Genomic DNA, 26,417 nt, shown 5'->3' with positions numbered 1-26,417 from the left:
CAAAAAGTTTGTAAATTGAAAAGTTCGCAAACAGAGGGTTCGTAAATCGAGGTTCCACTGTACTGTTTGAATATAGTGCTCGTCTTTTTTGAAAATATAGTTACGTCTTGGCAGCTGATACTGTAATTTAAGTTCTGAACAAAAAGATGTTGAAGCACAGTGACCTTAAATATTTGACAGTTTGAAACAGGTTTCAATAAAGTAGTGAATTTTACATGAGTTCAGTTTTTTATATTTTTATCGCCAATACATTTTAAGGAAATTCATAGGTATCAGTATCGACAACTGAAATTCCGGTAATGTGAGAATCCACGTATATAGTCATAATCCTCTTTTATCCAACATAATTAAATGCTGTTACATAGCCTGTACATAAACAGCTTGTTGTATTGTAGCTACATAGTACTCCTACTACTATTACAGGCGGTACACTGCTTGTGTTTAACGATATTATCCGAGACTTACGCTTCTCGCTTAGAGTGGCACACAGTGATAGGCACAGGAGAATAAATGCCAGATTTAATGCAGCTATTTTGATTAAATGTTCAGTGTATAAATGTATTAACCCTTTGTGTGTTGGTGTAGGAGGTGGCCAGAGATACACGCCTGACGCCGGTGCTTCACAGCCTTTGGCCCTGGCTCGTATTGGACGATGCCATCATGGAGGTGGCGCTGGAGCTCCTCTGTGTCTACACGGCCGACTTCCCTGCAGGTTTCTATATGTGTCTCAGTTCTGTTGTGAATGTCTTCTGTGCCCAGCCATGCTTGTCTAATGCTCCCATTGTCCAGCAGTGACCACTGGGCATTGTGCATTACCGTGTAAGTCCACAATGGCCCACAATGGCGACAGTGTGATGAGCGACGAGGCTGTCTCAGCTGCATGTGCAACAGCGGGTTTCACACTAGTAGATTTTTTGGGGGGGAGACTCGCTGCTTCAGTAATTAGTATCCTAGTTTAATTGGAAGTCAGAACGCCGACAGGCTTGTAAGAAAAAGGTTTTTTGAGGAGAAGAAAAGGCACGATTCATGGGGAGGAAACTGGGAAATGTTACTTTGATAAATAGCTCACGGTGCCTTTGACGTGTTCACGAGGGCTGCACTTGTGAGATGGAAATCGCTTTTGTCTGTGAGGGGAAGGAAGTTTTATTTGCAAACCCTTTTTCTGGCTGTGTTTTTTGTCTATGTTCCTATTTGATTGGCACTGCTTCCTCAGCGGGGGCCGGCGCAGTAGACCCCCCTGTAAGGATGGAGCTCTGAGGCAGCAGAAAGGAGTGAAGTCAGACGCTACTATTTCCCTAAAGGTTAACTGAACAGCGGGTTGTGTTGCGGCAGCGGCAGTTTGGCTTAATGTTACGCCATCCGCCCTCCGGCTACCATTTTGTCTCTAGAGACAAAAGGGAATGTTTTATCTCAAGTCTTTCATCCAAGGCTTAGTTTGAGTCACATTGTTCTAAACTGTGCATACTTTGACAAGTTGTTTTTTTTAAATGCAAAGGAACACAGAAATGGAAAAGATTATAATCTATGTACCATCCATCCATCCATTCAGTGCCGGAAAAAACATCATCTATGTTGCATGGGTGCAAATAATGAATCTGAGAGTGGGAAGCAGATCTATAGTAGAGCAGATCTTCCTTGACAGGTACTGAGAGAGCCCCAGGCTAACATTAGCATACACATGTTCTCTGCACAAAAATGAACTCAAGTCGTGGGTCTGCTCCCAAGAATGACAGAATGTGTTTTTGTGTTACTTTTCCAAATGGCCTTAATTGTAAACTAATGTACTGACATGTAAATGTTTTAACTATCACTCCCATAAAAGTGAAGTAAATATTTGGTTTCAGTGCAGTACTTTCCCACCTGCTCTTTATTTATGACACGTTTAGACGGCGTGCAGTCATGCAGAGGTGTTTTGGTGTGGCGAGCAGACACCCGTGCACCCTGACGACATCGTTTTTATTCTGGATTTCTGGTGCTTTTGGCTAGCGTTAAGGTAAACGGTAAAAGACTGCTGGTGCCTGAAATAAGGAAGAAAAGAGTGCTTCTCTAAAGTGGAGTGCACGACTTGGCTGCAGCCAGCAGAGGTGCTGTTGATTCAGTCTGATTTAGAGGTAACCATCGTCCAGGCAGCCTTAGTCTGCCCTGTTATGGCAATAGATACAAGCTCAATTTTCATTGTACAACATAATAAACAAAATTGAGGTGCTCTCCAAAAATGGGTTAAGAAATACCCATTTCCTATGACATATACATATACAGTCGTGGTCAAAAGTTTACATACACTTGTAAAGAACATAATGTCATGGCTGTCTTGAGTTTCCAATAATTTCTACAACTCTTATTTTTTTGTGATAGAGTGATTGGAGCACATACTTGTTGGTCACAAAAAACATTCATGAAGTTTGGTTCTTTTAGGAATTTATTATGGGTCTACTGAAAATGTGACCAAATCTGCTGGGTCAAAAGTATGCATACAGCAAAGTTAATATTTGGTTACATGTCCCTTTGGCAAGTTTCCCTGCAATAAAGCGCTTTTTGTAGCCATCCACAAGCTTCTGGCAAGCTTCTGGTTGAATTTTTGACCACTCCTCTTGACAAAATTGGTGCAGTTCAGCTAAATGTGTTGGTTTTTTGCCATGGACTTGTTTCTTCAGCATTTTCCACACGTTTAAGTCAGGACTTTGTGTAGGCCATTCTAAAACCTTAATTGTAGCCTGATTTAGCCATTCCTTTACCACTTTTGACGTGTGTTTGGGGTCATTGTCCTGTTGGAACACCCAGCTGCGCCGAAGACCCAACCTCCGGGCTGATGATTTTAGGTTGTCAGGAACACCATCCCTACCGTCAAGCAGGGTGGTGGCAGTATTATGCTCTGGGCCTGTTTTGCTGCCAATGGAAGTGGTGCTTTACAGAGAGTAAATGGGACAATAAAAAAAGGAGGATTACCTCCAAATTCTTCAGGACAACCTAAAATCATCAGTCCGGAGGTTGGGTCTTACGCGCAATGACCCCAAACACACGTCAAAAGTGGTAAAGGAATGGCTAAATCAGGCTAGAATTAAGGTTTTAGAATGGCCTTCCGAAGTCACTCTATCACAAAAAAATGAGAGTTGTAGAAATTATTGGAAACTCAAGAAAGCCATGACATTATGTTCTTTACAAGTGTATGTAAACTTTTGACCACGACTGTATATACACACATGCACTCACATCACATGTACTTTAAAGGGACATTGGAAAAATAAATAAAATAAAATAAACAGAAGTTCTGAGCATTCATAGTTTCTCGTATCCCATTAGGAAATACAACCGCTAAGTTGGCCTAATAAAAGTCATTTTTTACCCTACAAACACTTTTGAAAAAGAAAACCAACAAACAATTTTTCCCAAGCGAAATTGAGCTTCTCTTCCTGTCACACCAGTGACCTGGAGAGATGCCTTAGTGGAGAGAAGTTATGATGCTGATTTTTATGATTATGGTGATATAGAGTTGCGAATAAATATATAATTTTACATATATTTTTTTTATATTAAGGACCAAAAATAGCTTTTTTAAATTAAATATAGGCTATTTTGAATATATTCCAAAAACAGGGTCTTGAAAAAGGGATTGTCATATATTTAGGGTTGTCTCCTATATTCAGGTCAATATGGTTTGTTCTAAGTAGGGATGATCTGATCAGGCTTTTATCCTGCCGATTCTTATACCCGATCATCCATGAGAGAGATCAACCGATACCAATACAGATATCGATCATATGTATAAACTGTAAATTGTTGTGCTATTAACAATTCATCAATATCAACACAATATTTAAACTTGTTCCTTATTCTCTTTTATTACACACAATTGTATGATCAAAACAATGATACACAACAACTAAACAAAAGCAACAACTACTATCTATGACTTACTTAAATCCTTTGGCTTTTGGTCTGAAAGTCCAGGATATTAATACTACATGTTTACTAGTACAGTAAGTACACACTGATTTCTCTGTGGTAGTAGTGTACTCACAGCAGTAAAACTATGTATAAAAAAAGTATATAATTCTCTTATAATATTTCTATTTTTTATTCCAATATTTTCAGGTCAGCTTCTCATGCCTAATCTTTTTTCAAAGTTTAACAGCAACTGAGATTAAAAGCTATCAAAGTTGTATGTTTAGTGTTTGGGTGAGGAACGTAAGTTAGATTTGCGGATGTCATCTTGCCATGCTTAAATAAAAACTAGTTCTTGTTTATTATTAATACATTTTCAAAAAAGTCATAAAAACAGGTAAACATATATTCATACATACCAGATACAAAATGAGCTGAGCAAATTGGAATATTATCCATATTATTCACATCCAAATTCTGTTTGAGGCTTGCAAGCTATAATCACCTTCTTTCTTTATCGGCAATCTGTCTGCACTCTGTTTTTCACAACTTTGTGCAAATACAGTAATACTGTAAATGTTTTTATTTGCTCAATTCTGACAGCCGCAAAACACTGCAAAAATTAACCAGTTAGCTTTACCAGAGATGCTAACAGTCCCTTTCACAGACAATACATTGTTGTGCTTTCCTCTACAATGGCTGATATTCTGGTTGTTGTTACTTGAAAACACTTGATATGATGCACACTGCACATTTTGCAAAAAAAACAGTTCTATGGCAAATCTGAACAATGGCTGTGAAGATGTTTGTTAATAGTTTTTTCAATGAATTTACAAAATAGAGTATTCTGGTGTATTTAGTTAGTTTAACTATTTTGTTTTCTAATGTAAAAGAGCAGTGAATGAATTCATATACTTACAATTCATTCTGGCCCTCTAATTTTCCTTTATGTCTTTGTACTTATTTGTCCATAGGGATATTACATGGTATTAAATTATATCCATTATGGTCTTAAACAATTATTAAAAAATCTTACATTTCACTTGTATAAACCTGCAGAGACCCTGTATACTGATACTGCCCTTGGTATAGACACTGTTTATGGATCGATCAACCGTCCTCTTACATGTTGTGTACTGACTGTGACAATGCTTACACACCAACAGTTGTTGTTATATCATCATCTCTCTAACTCTTATTAATCTACTTGTTAATAACTGCTTACTTTCTGCTGTAACATGGTGCCATCGACACTTCTTAAACTTTACTAGTACTTTACTTCTTGGTGTTGTTTCAAGCTAGCTCAGCGGGTTGCTTAGCTATTAGCATGTCTGCTCCTGGCTTCAGCTCGGTGTGTAACATGTTTAGCCTTGTCCTCCAGTGACAATACTTGATAATAATATACTACTGTGTATAAAAATAAATTCAATGTCAGCCATAGGGACTTAGGTTATGGGATCGTCATTAAAAGGCATCAATCAGCAACGGCAATCACGTATTTCATGAAAATCGGCTGATACTGATCGGTGGTTGATCATCGGAACATACTTGGTGCTAAACATAGTGGTTCTGTTTTATTCCCCTGTCCCAGCATGCAGTTCTGTGTGTGGTAGCGGGCCAGGTGTCGCACCAGGACAGAAAGGGACTTCTGGTGGCTCCCTGATGCACTCCGTCATAAGGTTGGCCTCGGGAGTCGCCGCTGACCACAGCCCCATCCAGAAGCTCTCCTTCTCCCTGCTGGCTAACTTGGTCATGTCCCGTGACTGCCGTGGCGTCTTGCAGAAGGCAACCAACTCTAAAATTAGTCCTGAAAAATAGTTTGATTTGTAATCAGTTGATTTCCTTTTCCAGAAAAACTTCCTCCAAGCCTTCACGTCAGTACCGCTGCCTAAAGTGGGCGTTGCCAAGGCAGCAGTTGGAGGCGGTGGCCCAGGCAGCCTAATGAGTCTGTGGCTCAGGCTGCTGGCCAGTCTGTCGTTTTCAGAGGACGGCCAGCAGGGCATCCTCCGGACCACCGGAGCTCTGGAGGTGCTGGTCGAACTGGCGCCTCATCGACGCCACGCTCTGCTGGCCCTGCACAACCTTTGCTTCTGTCCCGCTAACAAACCTCACATCATCGCCAATGGTACGAGGAGTCCATTTGGAGTTTATTCCAACATTTATTTTTGGTTTAAGATACAGTGATGCTAATGGCTATAAATACATTTAATAGTAGTAGCTTATTTACAACATGTAAAACAACAACAAAAAAATAATATTAAAAATGGTAAGTGAATTTTACCTACAGTATAAAGCGCTTTTCTACCTTCAAGGTACTCAAAGCGCTTTGACACTTTTACCACATTAACCTACTGATGACACATTGCGGGTTCAGTATCTTGCTCAAGGATACTTTGACATGGTCACAGGGGGACTGAGGATCAAACCCGCAACCTTCAGGTTGGGAGACAACCACTCTGCCACTTGAGCCATGCTACCTCGAAAAATATATATACTGTATATTTTTTTAATGATAATAACAATACAATAAAGTAAAGATACAGAAACAAATAGTTCACCATGAAAACACATACAAATGCAAACATATTAGGTTTTTCATATCGAAGAAGGGGCAGGAAGAAGTGAAACGTATTTACTTATTATTATTATTATTATTCATAAACGTATTCATTTACTGATATTTTTTCATATGCTATTAATATTTGTGTCACATTTTTGGCACAGACATACATATGTATACTAGTATAAGTACACCAACAATTAAGTAAATAAATACCCAAACAATAAAAACAATAATAATGTAAACATATTTAGATTGTTAGAAACCCTCAATCTTGTATGTAATGAAAATCATGGTTTTGTATCTCTTCTTAAACTGAATTATGGTTGGACATTCTCCTTACACTTCATTCAAACTGTTCACCTTGTGTTGTGCTTATATACCTGATTTTGAAATTGAATTTACCCCTCAAATTAAAAGCCCCTTCCCTTTCAATTAATATTTTGTAAACTTTTTGATGGAGTGAATAGTTGTTTCTTTGAATGTAATGTGCTGTTTGTAGTTCCACAAGATTTTTAAAACTGCATGTCCAGCCCTTCAATTATTTTTTGATTAATTAGATAGATAGATAATACTTTATTGATTCCTTCAGGAGAGTTCCCTCAGGAAAATCAAGTTATTTAATTTATTTAATATTTAGTTAGTGCAAATTAGTGTGAATATTTTATATATTTATTTTGTTTTTAGGTATATCTGCATTGATAATTAATTTTTATTCATGCGTTTTTTTGTTTTTGAAATTTAAAGTCTCTAAATATATGTTGGCTCTGTTTAAAGAGTATTTAAGGACAAAATGTTAAGAAAATCAAAATGGCCACCATTTGTTTCATGTGCAACTAAAGGTCACATGTCATCTGTGCCTCCAAGTTCCTGTTAAGGCATTGCTGAAGGAGATATAATGGGCAGTATTATATATATTTTCTGTCTGCTACATGTATGTGATTAGCCCTTTTTGAATTATTTCAGACAAAGCTCTGACAGTCTTGTACTGCTGCCTGGAAAATAAAGAGATGGAGATGCGCTGCATGGGCGCGTCTGCACTTTGGGCGTTGCTCCATGACAACCAACGGGTACACTCACACACACACACACCTCTCTCCCCTAAAAGCCTAAACAAATCCTTGAAAGAGCTTTATTATGCAATTGACCAATGTCTTTTATCTCTGTTGAGTATAATCCTCTTTACAAAACCTTTCTTTTTTGGCCCTCCAAGGCCAAGACTTCCTTGAAGTGTCCATCTGTTCGATTGCGGATCGAGGAAGCACACCGTATGTCCAAGAATGATATGAAAGGTATGCGTTCACTTGCAATAAAACTTGACCCTGAATTTCATTGCGTGTATTTAATTGCGTTTTTTTCCCCATTTATTTTATCTGTACGCCACAGATGCTGAGAACAAGCAGGATCCCATAGGCTCCTACTTGTTGAAGTGCCTAGAAAGCCTCTCCCACCTGCTAAACACATGATTGTAATTTAGCTTATTTATATGCGTCATGTATCATCATTTGCCAAATATTTTCTAATTAAATTCACCTTTTTAGCTACTGTGAAACAACATTTAAGGGAGGATTTATTGCAATGTCGTTTTTTAGTCATTTGGAATCTTAATGTAGATTCATCTTGTTTTGTAAGGGGATATTTGTGTCCATATTTTACAAGGAAGTATTAGGGTTACAATTAAAATGTATATATTATTACATAAATAAGATCAAATAGTTTTGTAAGTGTAAAAAAGGGTCCTTGAAATTTCACCTGCATGAACTTAAAATGTTAGCCTGTCCAAAACCACAACTACGATGAGGTTTGGTGACTGAAATTTCACCTTCAAAAATCCAGCAGTCATTTCCCATTTATTAGTTTTTGAATAATGTGTAGATAAATAATAATTTCCCCGCATAGACAGTGTGGATAAAGGCATACACAACTATTGTTCTGATCACTTAATTGTATGTTTTGTATGATTACTGATATGGTTAACATTATGAGCAAAAAATAAGTATAACAGAATCGCCATTTTCGGACTTCCATGCTCTTCCATCTCCTCTTCCAGAGACACCACAGCCTGTGTTTCCTCGTGTTCTTTCAGCATTTCCTCACACATCTTGAGGAAAACATCATTAGAAGCGGACGCAGGTCCTGAATTAGTCTTTCTCGCCTCGATGTTGCTCCTGATTTTCAGCATCTCATTTTAACGCTTGAGTCTTTCACATTTTTTCCATTCAAACTCAGACCAAAGCCTTTTTTCTTGAAAGTCAAAATAATGAAAGATCACGGCTAATTACACTCTTTACGCTTGGTCTGTCCCATTTTGCGCAAGTCATTTTGACTGAAGAGGTCGATACTTTCTCATGTTCCCATCATATGGAAATGTATGCAGGCTGACCCCTTCTTTAGTTGTATTGCTACAACCTGGAACAATGCATCTGGCAGACATATTTAATAATTCCTTCCAATTCTGCACAACAATAAAATAATTTGGGATGAAGATATTACCAGAACACATACTATGCAATATAACATTGCTTCACATCTTCTGTAGGTGACATCCGCAGGCTAAAAGTGGGCGTTCCAAAATGTGCTGAAACAAGCCAAAAATCAGTACTCTGTCTATTTTGGTGGGAATTTCACCTGTAGACATAATTTTTAAGTCCCAAATTATGAAATAGGTGCTAATGTTGTTTGAGGGGCTCTTTAGAGGGCAAATTGAGGCCACTCCCAAAGTCAGATTCAACCGTTTTTGTGACCGACCAATGTCTTTCCAGACTACCCGTAACTGCAAACCCAAATTTGCCTCATGCTGTAGTCCTCTCAAGGTAAAAAAAACACCAAAATGTACTGTGAAAACTGTAAAAATAGTCAAAAATTTTTGGTTTCAGTCTATTTCAAGAACAATGAGGTTCAAGGTTAAGTGGCCTTGTCAGTTAAAAAAACAACAACACACATACCACACGCAACACAAAGTGGTACGGTAGGTTTGTGTGGTCGTCATGGCAATAGCACAGATATGGATAGGATTGGATAGACTTTTTTTTATCCCACGATGGGGAAATGATGTGGTTGCAGTGCATGAGTGAAACATTGAAGAACACAAGAAGGACATAAAAGAGTACAGAGCCGATGCAACCACCTGCCACTTTAGCCGCGCCATTTTTACATACAGCAACAAAAGTAAAACACAATGAAAAACTAAAAAATTAGCAATGAATAATAAACTATATACATACGTTTGCACAATGCTTCGATAAATAATACAACCAAAACACCATGTTAACACCCATTTACACTGTGCACATATACACAATTGACCTACATTGCATTGGGGTTTAGCACATTTAGAGTACAAAATGTTTCAGTTTTGATATATGTGTGTTGCCCTCGGTGGAAACATTTCAGACACACCTGACTTAGGAGAAACCAGCAAAGATCCATTTATCTTGGTACGTATCTTTTTCATTTGTGTTGCACAGTTTTTGCCTTATCATGTTTGCTTTGTTTGTTAGGAAGAATCACAATCAATCAAACCAATCAATTTAATTGGAAAAAAAAAAGTAGTTGGTTTAGCATGCATGCAAAAATCTTCCTGCCTCAATTAATAAACTGCCTTTGTGTGTGTGTGTGTATGTGTGTGTGTTTGTGTACACTGAGCTAGCAGCGAGCTAATATGAAGAGTGTGCTGTGTCTCGGTGACCCGAGAGCGAGCAGGAAGTTGCAGCTCGTGGTGTTGTTCCACTCTGGTGTCATCAATGCTGCTTTCATTCTTCTTCGCCGGGCCAAGATGGATGTCGTACAAAAGGAGCGCTGGTACTTCATGGTACTTCTTCTTCTCGCTTCTCTTAAAGGTAAGCTGCAAACGTGTTGTTATTCTGTCTATATCTAATTGATTGGAATGTGATATTATTTATGTGCTTTTATCTTAAATGATGTACCACATCGAAAGTACGTTTGACAGTCCAATATGTAGTATTATTGTGTATATTGTACTGTAGGCGGCAGAAATTCACCCCTAAATTACAGTAGAACCCTCAAAGTCGACCTGGTTGACCTCCAATCACCCCAATATTACATGTAAAGTAAATTATTAGTTTCATAGTCACTCTTTGTTGTCTGCTTTAGTAACATTTTAACATTCACAACTGTCATACAAGTATATGTTAAAGGTAATCCCCTTTTAATTAACTAAAAATACGGTTGATTGTGTACCCTGCCTTCCGCCCGAGTGCAGCCCTCTCGCGATCCCAAAAGGGACACACTGTAGGAAATGGATGGATGGATGTAAATTAGTTTTTTCACAGTATCTACAGCAGGGGTCCCCAAACTTTTTGACTCGGGGGCCGCATTGGGTTAAAAAAAATTGTCCGGAGGCCAGGCTGTATATATATATATATATATATATATATATATATATATATATATATATATGTGTGTATGTATATATATATATATATATATATATATATATATATGTGTGTATGTATATATATATATGTGTGTATGTATGTATGTATGTATATATGTATGTATATATATATATATATATATATATATATATATATATATATATATATATATATATATATATATATATGTATGTGTATATATATATATATATATATATATATATATATATATATATATATATGTATGTGTATATATATATATATATATATATATATATATATATATATATATATATATACATTGTCTTTATAATCCGTTTTGTCATTTAACATCAATTAACATTGATGTTCATCAACATTTAACATTGTCACGTTATCGATGGGAAAATTCATTTTTAGACAATATGATTTGGAGCTAGGAGACACCAAGAGTAACAAGCGGTAGAAAATGGATTAGAAAGGAAATATTAGAAAGAAAAAAAAACTTTTTTTTTTTAACTTGGGACTTCCTGTGGGCCGTAGTTTGGATGCTGGGGGGCCGGATCCGGCCCGCGGGCCGTAGTTTGGGGACCCCTGATCTACAGTATCTTACATCTAAATCGATTCGATGGCGCTATCTGCAGGGAGAAATGAGTGCTGTAGCTATAAAAACTTGCAAACTTTCAAGTTTCAAATGTCCTCTTAGTAAGCAAGGTTGATCTTTTCTTGTAATTTAGTGAAGGCTATAGGTGACCAGGAGCCAGCAGCTACACAACAGCTAAGCACACAATAGCACACAAGCTAAACATAGGTAATAAGTGTCCTTCATTTAACAATATTGAAACAGCACATTTGTCAATATAAACAAATATCAAATAATTAAAGTTGCATAGTACTTACAGTACATACAAAAAGCCTCCAAGGTAGAATGTGTTAGAAAATATCCAGTAACAAACGTGTCCGCGTCATTCAACCTACTGCATTGTGAGCTGAACCTAATGAATAACAAAGTTTCGTTGTACTTGTGCAATGACAATAAAGACCTATCCTATCCTATGCTATCCTATTATAGTGGCCAAAAAAAAAAAATCCCTTCCCTTCAACTTAAAGACAGCATATGTCCATTCCAGATGGTTCATGATAAACAGGTTAGGGTTTTTCATACCGACAATTGTTCTCCGATTGACTAATTTCACTTGATCAAGCCTTTTATTAACATTCCACGCTACAAAAAAATAAATGTACCGTATTTTCCGAACTATAGAGCGCACCTATAGTCTATAAAATTCACTACACCTCCCTGATACCGAAGTACATGTCAAACTACTTCCAGAACGTAAATGACCGTCATAACCACAACACTGGGGGGAGCTCCTCAAACCCAGATTTTGATCTAACAAAGGTCTTAACTCATTCTCCTTCTATGGCACATCAATATGGAATTCACTCCCAACAGGTGTAAAAGAAAGTGCATCTCTATCCTCCTTCAAAACCGCACTAAAAGAACACCTCCAGGCAGCTACAACCCGAGCCTAACCCCCTCACCCCACCTCATTTTCGGATTGTAAATAAATCAAATGTATATACTTGTTCTTATGCTTTCTGAGCTCACTATGTTCACTGCTCGCTGTACATATCCTACGAAGTGAGACCTACACTGTTACAAATTCAATATCCTACCCTAATACCCTACTGTGCAATATTACCCTTCGAGTGCAATACGTCCGACACTGATTGTTATTTATTACTCCGGTACTCTTGTCCTGTTCTGTATATTGTACAGTATTTTGTATTTCTACAGTGTTTTGTATATTGTACAGGATTGCTTATTATTTGTATTGGATAGTAGTCTGTTTATTTCAATTGTTATTTTTCTTTTTTTTTTCTTTATTACCTCTTGTGTAATTTATTTTTACCCCATATTTGTTCCCACTACCGCACCTTAAATTGGAGTCCTTAATCTCGTTATATGCAAATATAATGACAATAAAGTCCATTCTATTCTATTCTATTCTTCTTCTATTCTATGTTCATTTCTCAGATGATAAACTTGTATGATGACTGAAATATGCTGATAGCAATCTAACCTAACCCCCGACCCACCTCCACATCCCACCCCCCGGATTGTAAATAATTCAATGTGAATACTCTGATGATTAACTTGTATGATGACTGTATTATGCTGATAGTATATATTTGTACCATGAATTGATTAACGTGGACTTAAACAAGTTGAAAAACTCATTCGTGTGTTACCATTTAGTGGTGAATTGTACGGAATATGTACTGTACTGTGCAATCTACTAATAAAAGTTTTAATCAATCAAACCTGTATACAAGCCGCACCCACTAAAATTTAGAATACAAAATATTTTCCATATATTAGCTGCATTGGACTATAAGCCGGAGATATATACGTTGTGAAATTAGTTATTTACACAGAAAGATTTTGTAAATTTTATTTTTTTCCAAATGGTGTTTGCAACACGGCAGTAAAATGGCTGATAAAAATAAAAACAGAAGTCATCGTCATGGACCCACGAGCTGCGAAAGCTAGCTTTCCAATTAGCTAAACAGACTCAATACCTCCACGGTGCTGTTTTGGTGAATTTACAAAACTAAAATATATAACAAAAAGAATACTATTTATTGTAAGTTGATCATGCTAACAAACACTCGTAAATGTGTTAGCATATTTTGTAATGCTAACGATAGCTTCAACACATTAAGATAGTGCGTACAAATATGCATGAAACAAATCCTACAGACATCACACATGGGATGGTTTTAGCAAGTATGAATTATATTAGTTATATTGTAGAACTTTCAAACATTGCTTGGAGTGATGAATTAAGAATATATATAGTAGAACGCTATAGACGATTTGAAGACTAAATGGCACTCTTCTTTCGATTTGAAAGCACTAATTGGAATGACACTGCAGCACCTGCTGTGAGCGAACTCTTCCAAAAGATGGTGCCATAGTATTTTCTTGTTTTATTTTACTTTTTGAATTATGACTGTCCATAAATTAGCCGCACCATTTTATAAGCCGCAGGGTGCAAAGCGCAGGAAAAAAGTAGCAGCTTATTGTACGGAATTTATGGTATGTATGATTTGTGGTGATTATGTATCGTATCGGGACACCCCTACTCTTTATTGTTGCTTCCAGTATTCAAATGTTTTTCATCTGGTTAGAAAGCCCCGCCAGTACAATTATGACACACACTTTCTGTAATGTGTCTCCCTTAAACCGTCCCCCCTGCAAATCGTGTTAACTAGGAACCTTTACATTACAGTCCTATTGTAACAGACGCTACCGCCGTACTTCTTTCTTGAATTCCATCGTCTCTCACCTTTTTTATCAAACGTGAAGACTGACGACTCAGACATTCGCAGTGTGCTTGAACACATCATTTCAGAACCAATGAAAACCGCTGTATTCCACTGAGTAGCCAAACCGTATGTAGTTCTATGGCTATGATCTCCCTTATTTAGTAGATTTCTGTGGTGGTTTACAAAAATCCCTCAAAGTGTTGTGTCACTCATGACGATGGTTTCCAAACCCCAATAAAGGGGCGTGTCCAGGTGCTGTCCAAGACAAAGAGACGATCACCATCCACCTTCAGGAAGGGATGCTACTCGACTGCTTGTGTCCGTGGGATGCCAACCTCACTATGGTGTCTTGGACCAAAGACCCAGACCCGAACTCCATCGCTGTTTTCCACCCCGAGTACGGAGTAGCTACTACTTATCATTACCGGAACCGTATCGAGTTCTTGAGGACCACGCCGATGGACGGAAGTATAACCATGAGGAACGTCACCCACCAGGACATCGGAGTTTATCGCTGCTCTCTCCAGACGTTCCCACAAGGCCCCTGGAACCGAATCATCCAAGTGGAGGACTTAGGTAACCTTTTCACTCCCATTGTTGTCTTTTCGCTGACATTTAACTTCCTGCCCCCACATAGACGAACCGCCCGCAGACGAAGCAGAAGAAAACGCTGCGGTCATGGAGGCCGACGCTCACCTGACGGCGGCGCCTAGCAACAACCTGACCATTGAGTGCAGCCATGGGCACAACGGCACCGTTCTGCAGTCGGTGGTGGAGCACATGGCGTTGGGTCACCCGTGGGCGATCGTCGGCATATGCAAGCGCGTGGAGGGCGGCACGCTGAGCGAAGACTACAGCGAGCGCGGTCACGTCAGCTGCGAGGACAGCCTGGACGTCAGTCTGCACCTGACGGCCGTGGTGCAGGAAGACGGCGGCTTCTACCGCTGTAGCTTCAGCACGGACGCTGGCCTGAAGACCAGCACGGTCATGGTCACAGTGCCAGCTACTGGTAAATACTAAATACTAGGGCTGTGAATCTTTGGGCACCACATGATTCGATTTGATTCATGTGGGTAATGATTCGATTCAGAATCGATTCATGATTGCAACCAATTGTCGATTCAAAATCAATATGTTTTTTAATAACCTGGACCTGCTCAGTGGCCTTGTGGTTAGAGTGTCCGCCCTGAGACTGGGAGGTCGTGAGTTCAAACCCGTCCGAGTCATACTAAAGATTATAAAAATGGGACCCATTGCATCCCTGCTTGGTACTCAGCATCAAGGGTTGGAATTGGGGGTTAAATCACCAAAATGATTCCAGGGCGCGGCCACCGCTGCTGCTCGCTGCTGCTCACTGCTCCCCTCCCCTGAACATGGGCATGGGTCAAATGCAGAGGATCATTTCACCACACCTAGTGTGTGTGTGACTATCGTTGGGACTTTAATTTAACATTGGGTGCCAGTTCTATTATTAACTACATTCCTCCAGCTGTGATAAATGTTTGTTACTTAAAAGAAAACTGGTTTTATTTTTCAAAATGCTACCCAAACATTTAATAAAGTCAAATACAAATGAGGCAACTGGAGAAGTATCCAACACTTCTCTTTTCTAAAGTAAATCTGTACAGCAGATACGGGGGGCGTGGCGAAGTTGGGAGAGTGGCCGTGCCAGCAATCTGAGGGTTACTGGTTCAATCCCCACCTACCATCCTAGTCACGTCCGTTGTGTACTTGAGCAAGACACTTCACCCTTGCTCCTGATGGGCCTGGTTAGCGCCGTGCATGGCAGCTCCCGCCATCAGTGTGTGAATGTGTGTGTGTGAATGGGTGAATGTGGAAATAGTGTTCCTTAGAAAGGTAGAAAAGCGCTATACAAGTACAACCCATTTACTTTTTACCATACGGGCGTCTACATCAACTGGATGATTTGCCTGAGTGGCGAGACAAGAAAGATACAAAATAAAAATACCCCCCCAATTTTTTTTTTTTTTTTAAGAATTTTTTTAATTTTATTTTTTATTTTTAATCGTTTAAGAATCGTTACAAATAAGAATTGCAAGTCATTCAAAAATAGATTTTTTTTTTACAACCCTACCAAGTACGTCATATTCATTGGTGTCCTCTCACACTGATGTCATCACCAGGTGGCTTCAGCCTGTCCGTGTACATGATGTTTGTTTACTTGGGGACAGCCACTGCTGGACTCATCCTGCTGACGATCCTGACCATCATCCTGCTGAGGCGCAGGTAGGAGTCTTTAATGTCATGTTTTTTCCATTATGTTGATTTTGAAGGTCTTGAGGTCAGTTAAAGCAAGAACACAATTATATTCTTTCACTACTAGCAGCATTCTTACCTTCACGCTTGCAGCAACATCCATCTTTTTCCGGATGTTGCTGCTGTATCAGTCGAGATCGATATATTTATCACCATCACTGTCTGTCTGGATCCGGGTGTTCTTGACCGCCATTTGTTTATGTCTACGATTCTGGGACCTCCAGTCCATATTTGGTAACCTCTGCCCGCTAGCATCTTCCACCCTGCTGCGATGTGCTGCGCTCTCTAGACCAGAGGTGTCAAACCCATTTTAGCTCAGGGGCCGCATGGAGGAAAATGTATTCCCAAGTGGGCCGGACTGGTAAAATCCTGACACGATAACTTAAAGACAACTTCAGATTGTTTTCTTCGTATTACTTTGGCCAAAAAAGAACAAGTACATTCGGAAAATATACATAATTAAAATAATCCTCTTGACAAAACACTTCAAGTTAGTTGAAAATTCTGAGGAAAAAATGTGTGCAGTTTCAAAAAGTCAACAAATGACAATTAATTTAGATGTTTTGTCAGTGTATCTACGAAGCCCATCCATCGTCTTCCGCTTATCCGAGATTGGGTCGCGGGGGCAGCAGCCTAAGCAGGGAAGCCCAGACTTCCCTCTCCCCAGCCACTTCGTCCAGCTCTTCCCGGGGGATCCCGAGGCGTTCCCAGACCAGCCGGGAGACATAGCCTGCCCAACGTGTCCTACAGGTCGGACGTGCCCTAAACACCTCCCTAGGGAGGCGATCGGGTGGCATCCTCACCAGATGCCCGAACCACCTCATCTGGCTCCTCTCGATGTGGAGGAGCAGCAGCTTTACTTTGAGCTCCCCTCGGATGACAGAGCTTCTCACCCTATCTCTAAGGGAGAGCCCTGCCACCCGGCGGAGGAAACTCATTTCGGCCGCTTGTACCCGCGATCTTGTCCTTTCGGTCATAACCCAAAGCTCATGACCATACACGAGGATGGGAACGTAGATCGACCGGTAAATTGAGAGCTTTGTCTTCCGGCTCAGCTCCTTCTTCACCACAACGGATCGATACAGCATCCGCATTACTGAAGACGCCGCACCGATCCGCCTGTCGATCTCACAATCCACTATTCCCCCACTCGTGAACAAGAGTCCGAGGTACTTGAACTCCTCCACTTGGGGCAGGGTCTCCTCCGCAACCCGGAGATGGCACTCCACCCTTTTCCGGGCGAGAACCATGGACTCGGACTTGGAGGTGCTGATTCTCATCCCAGTCGCTTCACACTCAGCTGCGAACCAATCCAGCGAGAGCTGAAGATCCTTGTCCAGATGAAGCCATCAGGACCACATCATCTGCAAAAAGCAGAGACCTAATCCTGCAGCCACCAAACCGGATCCCCTCAACGCCTTGACTGCGCCTAGAAATTCTGTCCAGAAAAGTTATGAACAGAATCAGTGACAAAGAGCAGCCTTGGCGGAGTCCAACCCTCACTGGAAACGTGTCCGACTTACTGCCGGCAATGCGGACCAAGCTCTGACACTGATCATACAGGGAGCGGACCGCCACAATCAGACAGTCCGATACCCCATACTCTCTGAGCACTCCCCACAGGACTTCCCGAGGGACACCGTCGAATGCCTTCTCCAAGTCCACAAAGCACTACAAGGCATCTACGAAGCCATCAAACTTTAAGTCGCAGCCTATCAGGGATTGAACAAATGAATAATAAAATCTCTCATTTGTCATTTCCACATATTAATCCTGTGCTAACTCAACACACTGAGAGAGAAACTATTCAAGAGGGTTGAATTCCACTCTGCGTCCACTATTCCCTTTTTTGATGTGTTCGAAGCAGAAGATGTAAAATGACAGGTTTTATGATTCATTTATGTTGAGGGCGAGGAGTTGCAACCACGCTTTACTGTGTACCTCTTGCTTGGCATACGGGCTTGGCAGAGGTGTGGACTCGAGTCACATGACTTGGACTCGAGTCAGACTCGAGTCATGAATTTGATGACTTTAGACTCGACTTGACAAAATGTAAAGAGACTTGCAACTCGACTTAGACTTTAACATCAATGACTTGTGACTTCACTTGGACTTGAGCCTTTTGACTTGACATGACTTGCTACTTTCCCCAAAATCCAAAGCTTAAAAAGTTATTTGGGAGCGCTCCGTATTTTTCATTTTCTTCGTCTGTGTCGATCAGCGTGTTGTTCCTGTCAGCTGGTGCGCTGTCAGTACAACAGCCAATCAAATTAGATCTACGTTGTTTTCATCACGCAGCATTCATCCAATCAAATTGCAGGACAACCAATGAACAAGAGTTGTCCAACAAAGTGCCAGTGAGAAACAATTATGTTAAAGTTGGTTTCGTTCGGGTATAAAAACTACGACTTGGTCAACAAAAAACGAACTGCCGTATGCAAATCACGCAGTTCGAATATTACAGACGGAGACGCAACAACTTCCAACTTCGTTCGACATTTGAAGTTGCACAAAGAAGGGTAAGTTTTGAATGTAAGATAACGTTTATTGGCTAAGTAACGTAACTTTTATTTGCTGTGTAGTTAAATCAGTGAGGCTGCAAACTCACTGCTAACGTTATAACCATAGACATCTTATAAGTAGACGCACCATGGAGCGCTACTGCCTACTGGCTCAGACGAGACGCGTGGCCGCCATCTTGGAGTGGTGATCCGCTCCACTCAGTGCAATTCATTTGGCAGGAACAATGAACTGTCAGCGCATTTAATTCATTTTACCTCACTGAATACCACTGATTTTCACCCCCTTTTTTGTCATACGTGTAGCTATGATAACAGACACATGTTTTGGCGTGTTTTATTATTCATAGTTTGCTTAACAGTAATATAATATTCTTATACGCTATAAATGACCAGACGTCCGAGATCAAAACTGGGAATATAATCCCAGAGAAGGAGGAAAAAAACGGTAAGCTATTTTTAAGTTGAAGAAACAATATGATTAGGTTATATATACATGCATATATCCTACATAAACAATGTATGAATACATTAGATATCTATATATCTTAGGGACCTATAGACTGTATCTCTGTTGCTTCAGCAGCAGAGAGTTTATTCTGTCTTGACACGTTGTATTGATATTTTGTATTACATTCTTCCCTTAAATGATAATGTTTGCAGTGATTGTTTTATATGTATTTTTTATGTAAGTCGCTTTGGATACAAGCGTCTGCCAAATACTTAAACATATACAAACACCTGAAAGTCTTTATATCAGCTAAAACCACCAATCTGTTTCACTGGATTCAGAATAAAACCAAATTCTGTTTTACCCAACAATGTTAGTATTTAAATATTGTTACTTGAAGACTTATTCCTGGTTACAATTATACTGTTAAGAAAGTATTGTCTTATACTTTGCCTAAAATGAGAATGCATCATAATCAGTGGCGGCTGGTGAATTTTGTTTTAGGTGGGGCTGAAAGTTTGTAAACCAAACCCCTGTAGGGGGGTCATCCTCCCCCAGAAGATTTCTTTGTGATTTTCACATACAAATATTGAAGATCTTTGCTCCTTCTCAACTCTGTGGTAATATTATTTTCATAAAATACAACAAATAGTACGTTAATGTTAAATCTTACTTGTGAAAAGTAATCCCCCGATTCCTATTTTCAACAGTCCGCTCATTAGAGCAGGAAAACGCTGAACACCAGCCCGGCATCTTTGTTTTCTACCTGTCAACTGTCAGTTTAGGCTGCTCGCCGGCTCCTCATCACCACTTCAAGATGGCGGCCAAATTGTTCACGTCGCAGCAACCAATGCTGCGTCTACTTATAAGATGTCTATGGTTATAACGTCATTGCAAACACGGCAATCTGTTGCGTCCACTGCAGTTCGCTACCTTATTCATACTTTTTGTCAAGTGATTTTTTTAAGCAGGGTTGCATGAGGTACCTACACATAACGTTACGTTAGTCAATGTATCACACACAGTAACATTACGTTAGTCAATGTATCACACACAGTAACGTAACGTAGACGGCGGTCAGCAGCACCGCGTATTTTAGCCACCTACAAAAAGACAAACATAGTCAAATAAAGGTCAGTTAAAATGTATACTATATTAAGAATATGTGTACATATTGCATAGGGCCCTGACATCTAAAAAGTACAACTCTGTTCATTGTTATGTTCATATATTTCTTATGTTTTTCATGTGTACGCACACATCAACACACATACAGTATGAGATGAGATCAATGAGATAAGGTAAGAACAGGATAGAAACTGCTGTGGAACTAGTTACAATGCAATATGCCATGAAAATACAATGTTAACACTTTTGTGCAAATAAGTACAGTTGCACTTGTTTTTTCAAATGTGTTTATTCTGTAAAGGAATGAGTTACATGTTTAAAATGACTGGTTAATAGTGCTATTTTGAAGTGCAATGTCACCACTATCTTTTTCCCTGCAATTTCAAATGCACTTGTTTTAATAAATAAATACACCGTTTTAAAAGTATACACAATCTGTGTAAATACATTACATTACATTGTGGTTAAAACGACTTGAAAGGACTCGAAACTCAAAATGCAGGACTTGGGACTTGACTTGAGACTTTCCAGTCTTGACTTTGGACTTGACTCGGACTTGCCTGTCTTGACTCGGGACTTGACTCGAGACTTGAGGGCAAAGACTTGAGACTTACTTGTGACTTGCAAAGCAATGACTTGGTCCCACCTCTGGGGCTTGGCTTGTTCGCTTGCCTAACATAATTGCTAATGCGACATCCAGTGGACACATTTAGAACAGTGGTTCCTTTAATAAAAATTTGCAGCTCATTTTTATTCTTAACAAACCCATCTTGCGGACTGCGGGCCGGATTAAACCTGTTCGTCGTACGTTTGACACCCCTGCTCTAGGGCTTCTTTCTTTGGTCCTGTCTGATGTGGTAGACCCCGACTTCAATTGATCTTGTGCTGCTAGCATTACAAAACCCAAAACCAGTGAAGTTGGCACGTTGTGTAAATTGTAAATAAAAACATAATACAATGATTTGCAAATCCTTTTCAACCTATATTCAATTGAATAGACTGCAAAGACAAGATACTTAATGTTCGAACTGGTAAACTTTGTTACTTTTTGCAAATTTTAGCTCATTTGGAATTTGATCCCTGCAACATGTTTCAAAAAAGACTGAGAAAGTTGAGGAATACTCATCAAACACTTATTTGGAACATCCCACAGGTGAACAGGCTAATTGGGAACAGGTGGGTGTCATGATTGGGTATAAAAGCAGCTTCCATGAAATGCTCAGTTATTCACAAACAAGGATGGGGCGAGGGTCACCACTTTGTGAACAAATGCGTGAGCAAATTGTCGAACAGTATAAGAACAACATTTCTCAACGAGCTACTGCAAGGAATTTAGGGATTTCACCATCTACGGTCTGTAATATCATCAAAAGGTTCAGAGAATCTGGAGAAATCACTGCACATAAGTGGCAAGGCTGAAAACCAACATTGAATGCCCGTGACCTTAGATCCCTCAGGCTGCACCAAAAACCGACATCAGTGTGTAAACGTAATCACCACATGGGCTCAGGAACACTTCAGAAAACCACTGTCAGTAACTACATTTCGTTGCTACATCTGTAAGTGCAAGTTAAAACTCTTCTATGCAAAGCCAAAGCCATTCATCAACAACACCCAGAAACGCCGCCGGCTTTGCAAGCTCATCTAAGATTTATTGATGCAAAGTGGAAAAGTGTTCTGTGGTCTGACAAGTCGACATTTCAAATTGTTTTTGGAAACTGTGGACGTCGTGTCCTCCGGACCAAAGAGGAAAAGAACCATCCGGACTGTTATAGGCGCAAAGTTCAAAAGCCAGCATCTGTGATGGTATGGGTGTGTATTAGTGCCCAAGACATGGGTAACTTACACATCTGTGAAGGCACCATTAATGCTGAAAGGTACATACAGGTTTTGGAGCAACATATGCTGCCAAAACTGCCAGCAACGTCATTTTCATGGACGCCCCTGCTTATTTCAGCAAGACAATTCCAAGCCACATTCTGCCCGTGTTACAAAAGTGTGGCTTCGTAGTAAAAGAGTGCCGGTACTAGACTGGCCTGCCTGTAGTCCAGACCTGTCTCCCATTGAAAATGTGTGGCGCATTATGAAACATAAAATACGACAACGAAGACCCCGGACTGTTGAACAACTTAAGCTGTACATCAAGCAAGAATGGGAAATAATTCCACCTGAAAAGCTTCAAAAATTGATATCCTCAGTTCCCAAACATTTACTTAGTGTTGTTAAAAGGAAAGGCCATGTAACACAGTGGTAAAAATGCCCCTGTGCCAACTTTTTTGCAATGTGTTGCTGCCAATAAATTCTAAGTTAATGATTATTTGAATTAAGTTTCTTTGTTCAAACATTAAATATCTTGTCTTTGCAGTCTATTCAATTGAATATAAGTTGAAAAGGATTTGAAAATCATTGTGTTCTGTTTTTATTTACGATTTACACAACGTGCCAACTTCACTGGTTTTGGGTTTTTTACTTATTCCTGTATGGTATGTTTTCTTGCTGTCCTTCTGAAATTTGTTGGTGGTACATGCCATGCAGGGATTTCCTTTTCATGGCTCCTTACTGGGCTTCTGTTGCCCAAAGTGTCTGTGTTCCTGTTCCACTCACTAGTCCTCACACTTTGTGCAAAGCTTCAGGATGCTGGACCTCCTCCATGCGGAATGCAAGGACTTTTCTTGTCTTGATATCAGTTCATTTGTATCTACAGGTGTTGAAGTACTCGTTGAGTGGAAAAACAAGTTGCTTCTATGTTGAAGCTATTATCCTATACATTTGATTTATGACATTAAAAGAATTCAACATTTTGCGAATAACTAGATATGATCAAAATCATAAAACTGTCACGGAGATTCCCGAGCCATTTTGAGAGTTAAAGAGGAAGCCAGTCACGTGATCTGTGACGTATTGGTGGGGACCACAGATCCCTTCCCCATCAACAACAATACTAATCAAACAGGCTTTGAGAGAGCCAACAATGATTACTTTGGGAAAAAATATGAAACAGAACCTTATATTTTTGAGCCCAAACACAAAGAGGGTTAGCAATAAGTGTGCTAAACAGATGTAGCTTTATCCTGACACTATAGCATCTGCAGCATTGCTAAGTGCTAAACATCCAAATTAACCATAATAAAACACTTACTATACAATTTCCACTCCCGCTGGGACCCCGACTGTCTGGACGTTCACATAGTCCCGTTTAGTTGAAGAATCGATCGAAATCCTCTTGAAAGGTTAAAAAAAACTACGCCTTGCAACTACGCCTTTTTCCCGGTCTAGGGGGATGTCAATGTCGACCAACCTGTCAGTCCATGGCCACATTTGTCTACTACCACGAGAGCTGCATGAATTATAATCTCAAATTTACTTTTAGCAAGTTTAAGACAAAGCAGAAGCCAGCTTATAGTGTGTCAACAGTAGCAGCGTAAACTAGCATTAGCTCACTGCTATCAATGCGCCGCTAAAATAGTCTGTCTGCGTTGGCACTTCTAACAATATTGGCTACTTTTCAGGTGACGACATGTAAATGTGGTATTGTTGGTGGTTTCTGGATGTTTTTAGAGGGTATAATAATGAAACACAATCATGCATCTAAAGTCAACACTACTGGTACTTTAATGGCCTGTGGTGATGTACTCCAAGGTGGTGGTGATTGTTGTCTGATGACGAGGGCCTTAAGATCCTGTTGTCCAGTTCCAGGTACTCCAGTGTCTATGTGAGTTGTAGGCTGCCTGTTGGCATCCAGGCAGGGCCTTTCTTAGCCAGCAAACAAGTTTCTCTCTCAGGTGTGCAATCTTGTGCAATTTTGTCTCCTACACCTTACCTTCTCTGACCTGCTCACCCCTCACCTGGATTCGAACCATGGAGCGTTGTACCTGTAGCCAGCTGTCCTGAATGTGTTTATATTGTACAAACCCCGTTTCCATATGAGTTGGGAAATTGTGTTAGATGTAAATATAAACAGAATACAATGATTTGCAAATCATTTTCAACCCATATTCAGTTGAATATGCTACAAAGACAACATATTTGATGTTCAAACTGATAAACATTATTTTTGCAAATAATCATTAACTTTAGAATTTGATGCCAGCAACACGTGACAAAGATGTGAAAGTTGGGAAAGGTGGCAATAAATACTGATAAAGTTGAGGAATGCTCATCAAACACTTATTTGGAACATCCCACAGGTGAACAGGCAAATTGGTAACAGGTGGGTGCCATGATAAAAGTAGATTCCATGAAATGCTCAGTCATTCACAAACAAGGATGGGGCGAGGGTCACCACTTTGTCAACAAATGCGTGAGCAAATTGTTGAACAGTTTAAGAAAAACCTTTCTCAACCAGCTATTGCAAGGAATTTAGGGATTTCACCATCTACGGTCCGTAATATAATCAAAGGGTTCAGAGAATCTGGAGAAATCACTGCACGTAAGCAGCTAAGCCCGTGACCTTTAATCCCTCAGGCTTTACTGCATCAATAAGTGACATCAGTGTGTAAAGGATATCACCACATGGGCTCAGGAACACTTCAGAAACCCACTGTCAGTAACAACAGTTGGTCGCTGCATCTGTAAGTGCAAGTTAAAACTCTCCTATGCAAGGCGAAAACCGTTTATCAACAACACCCAGAAACGCAGTCGGCTTCGCTGGGCCTGAGCTCATCTAAGATGGACTGATACAAAGTGGAAAAGTGTTCTGTGGTCTGACGAGTCCACATTTCAAATAGTTTTTGGAAACTGTAGACGTCGTGTCCTCCGGACCAAAGAGGAAAAAAAAAACATCTGAATTGTTATAGGCGCAAAGTAGAAAAGCCAGCATCTGTGATGGTATGGGTGTGTATTAGTGCCCAAGACATGGGTAACTTACACATCTGTGAAGGCGTCATTAATGCTGAAAGGTACATACAGGTTTTGGAGCAACATATGTTGCCATCCAAGCAACGTTACCATGGACGCCCCTGCTTATTTCAGCAAGACAATGCCAAGCCACGTGTTACATCAACGTGGCTTCATAATAAAAGAGTGCGAATACTAGACTGGCCTGCCTGTAGTCCAGACCTGTCTCCCATTGAAAATGTGTGGCGCGTTATGAAGCCTAAAATACCACAACGAAGACCCCCAGACTGTTGAACAACTTAAGCTGTACATCAAGCAAGAATGGGAAAGAATTCCACCTGAGAAACTTAAAAAATGTGTCTCCTCAGTTCCCAAACGTTTACTGAGTCTTGTTAAAAGGAAAGGCCATGTAACACAGTGGTGAACATGCCCTTTCCCAACTACTTTGGCACGTGTTGCAGCCATGAAATTCTAAGTTAATTATTATTTGCAAAAAAAAAAGTTTATGAGTTTGAACATCAAATATCTTGTCTTTGTAGTGCATTCAATTGAATATGGGTTGAAAAGGATTTGCAAATCATTGTATTCCGTTTATATTTACATCTAACACAATTTCCCAACTCATATGGAAACGGTTTGTAAGTTGTGTGCTTTACTAAACAGGAAGAAGAGCAGGACAGAGGAGGTGAGGGATAAGCTCCACCCATCTCACACACAAGTAAGGCATCATTGTTCTGTATTAAATACAAAACACCCCTTAAGATAAAGATCTGCCAGATCTGTTCAGGCATTTAATAGCCTTTAATGTGGGTGATGCTAACACAACTTTGATTTGTCATCTTTTATTTCATCTCATTTGAAACCAAGGTGCGTGTGTCTCCAGAGAGATGGCGGCGCTGGTGGGCGAGAGAGCTTACATGCACACAAGTCTATTGAGACCACATGCAAGTGAAGCGCAGTGATGAACTCGGCAGCCATCTTTGTAATTCTTCACCCTCCCTCTCTCGTGTGTGAGCAACAATACTTTTATTAAGGAAAACTTTCTGGCAGTT

The 26,417-nt window shown here is 39.8% G+C and overlaps 2 protein-coding genes across 2 annotated transcripts in view; both read left to right on the top strand.

The window, feature by feature from the left end:
- rttn (rotatin) overlaps positions 1-7,971 on the top strand; it is a 91,415-nt gene extending 83,444 nt beyond the window's left edge. Inside the window, exons 44-49 of the mRNA XM_061965622.2 lie at positions 586-712; positions 5,474-5,667; positions 5,734-6,007; positions 7,409-7,512; positions 7,656-7,734; positions 7,829-7,971. Of these exons, the coding sequence (XP_061821606.2) occupies positions 586-712; positions 5,474-5,667; positions 5,734-6,007; positions 7,409-7,512; positions 7,656-7,734; positions 7,829-7,908 (858 nt within the window). The 3' untranslated portion in view covers positions 7,909-7,971. The remainder of the gene's footprint in view (positions 1-585; positions 713-5,473; positions 5,668-5,733; positions 6,008-7,408; positions 7,513-7,655; positions 7,735-7,828) is intronic.
- A 2,122-nt stretch (positions 7,972-10,093) lies between these two features.
- cd226 (CD226 molecule) lies at positions 10,094-26,384 on the top strand. The gene is made up of 6 exons (XM_061965624.1): positions 10,094-10,281; positions 14,395-14,730; positions 14,792-15,163; positions 16,299-16,401; positions 26,029-26,083; positions 26,233-26,384. Exons 1-6 carry the CDS (start codon positions 10,104-10,106, stop codon positions 26,299-26,301), a joined length of 1,113 nt encoding a protein of 370 aa, XP_061821608.1. The 5' UTR covers positions 10,094-10,103; the 3' UTR covers positions 26,302-26,384.
- Positions 26,385-26,417: the final 33 nt, after the last annotated feature.

Source organism: Nerophis lumbriciformis, linkage group LG07 (assembly GCF_033978685.3).
Source record: "Nerophis lumbriciformis linkage group LG07, RoL_Nlum_v2.1, whole genome shotgun sequence".
In the NCBI taxonomy this organism is placed as follows: domain Eukaryota; kingdom Metazoa; phylum Chordata; class Actinopteri; order Syngnathiformes; family Syngnathidae; genus Nerophis; species Nerophis lumbriciformis.
The sequence above is the reverse complement of the archived record's forward strand: the minus strand, read 5'-3'. Positions and strand labels throughout refer to the sequence as shown.

Coding starts and splice junctions, on each gene's coding strand:
- cd226 (XM_061965624.1), top strand. CDS start 10,104: ATGAAGAGTGTGCTGTGTCTCGGTGACCCGAGAGCGAGCAGGAAGTTG. Junction 15,164..16,298: donor GGTCACAGTGCCAGCTACTG/GTAAATACTAAA, acceptor TGTCATCACCAG/GTGGCTTCAGCCTGTCCGTG. Junction 26,084..26,232: donor TCCACCCATCTCACACACAA/GTAAGGCATCAT, acceptor TTTGAAACCAAG/GTGCGTGTGTCTCCAGAGAG.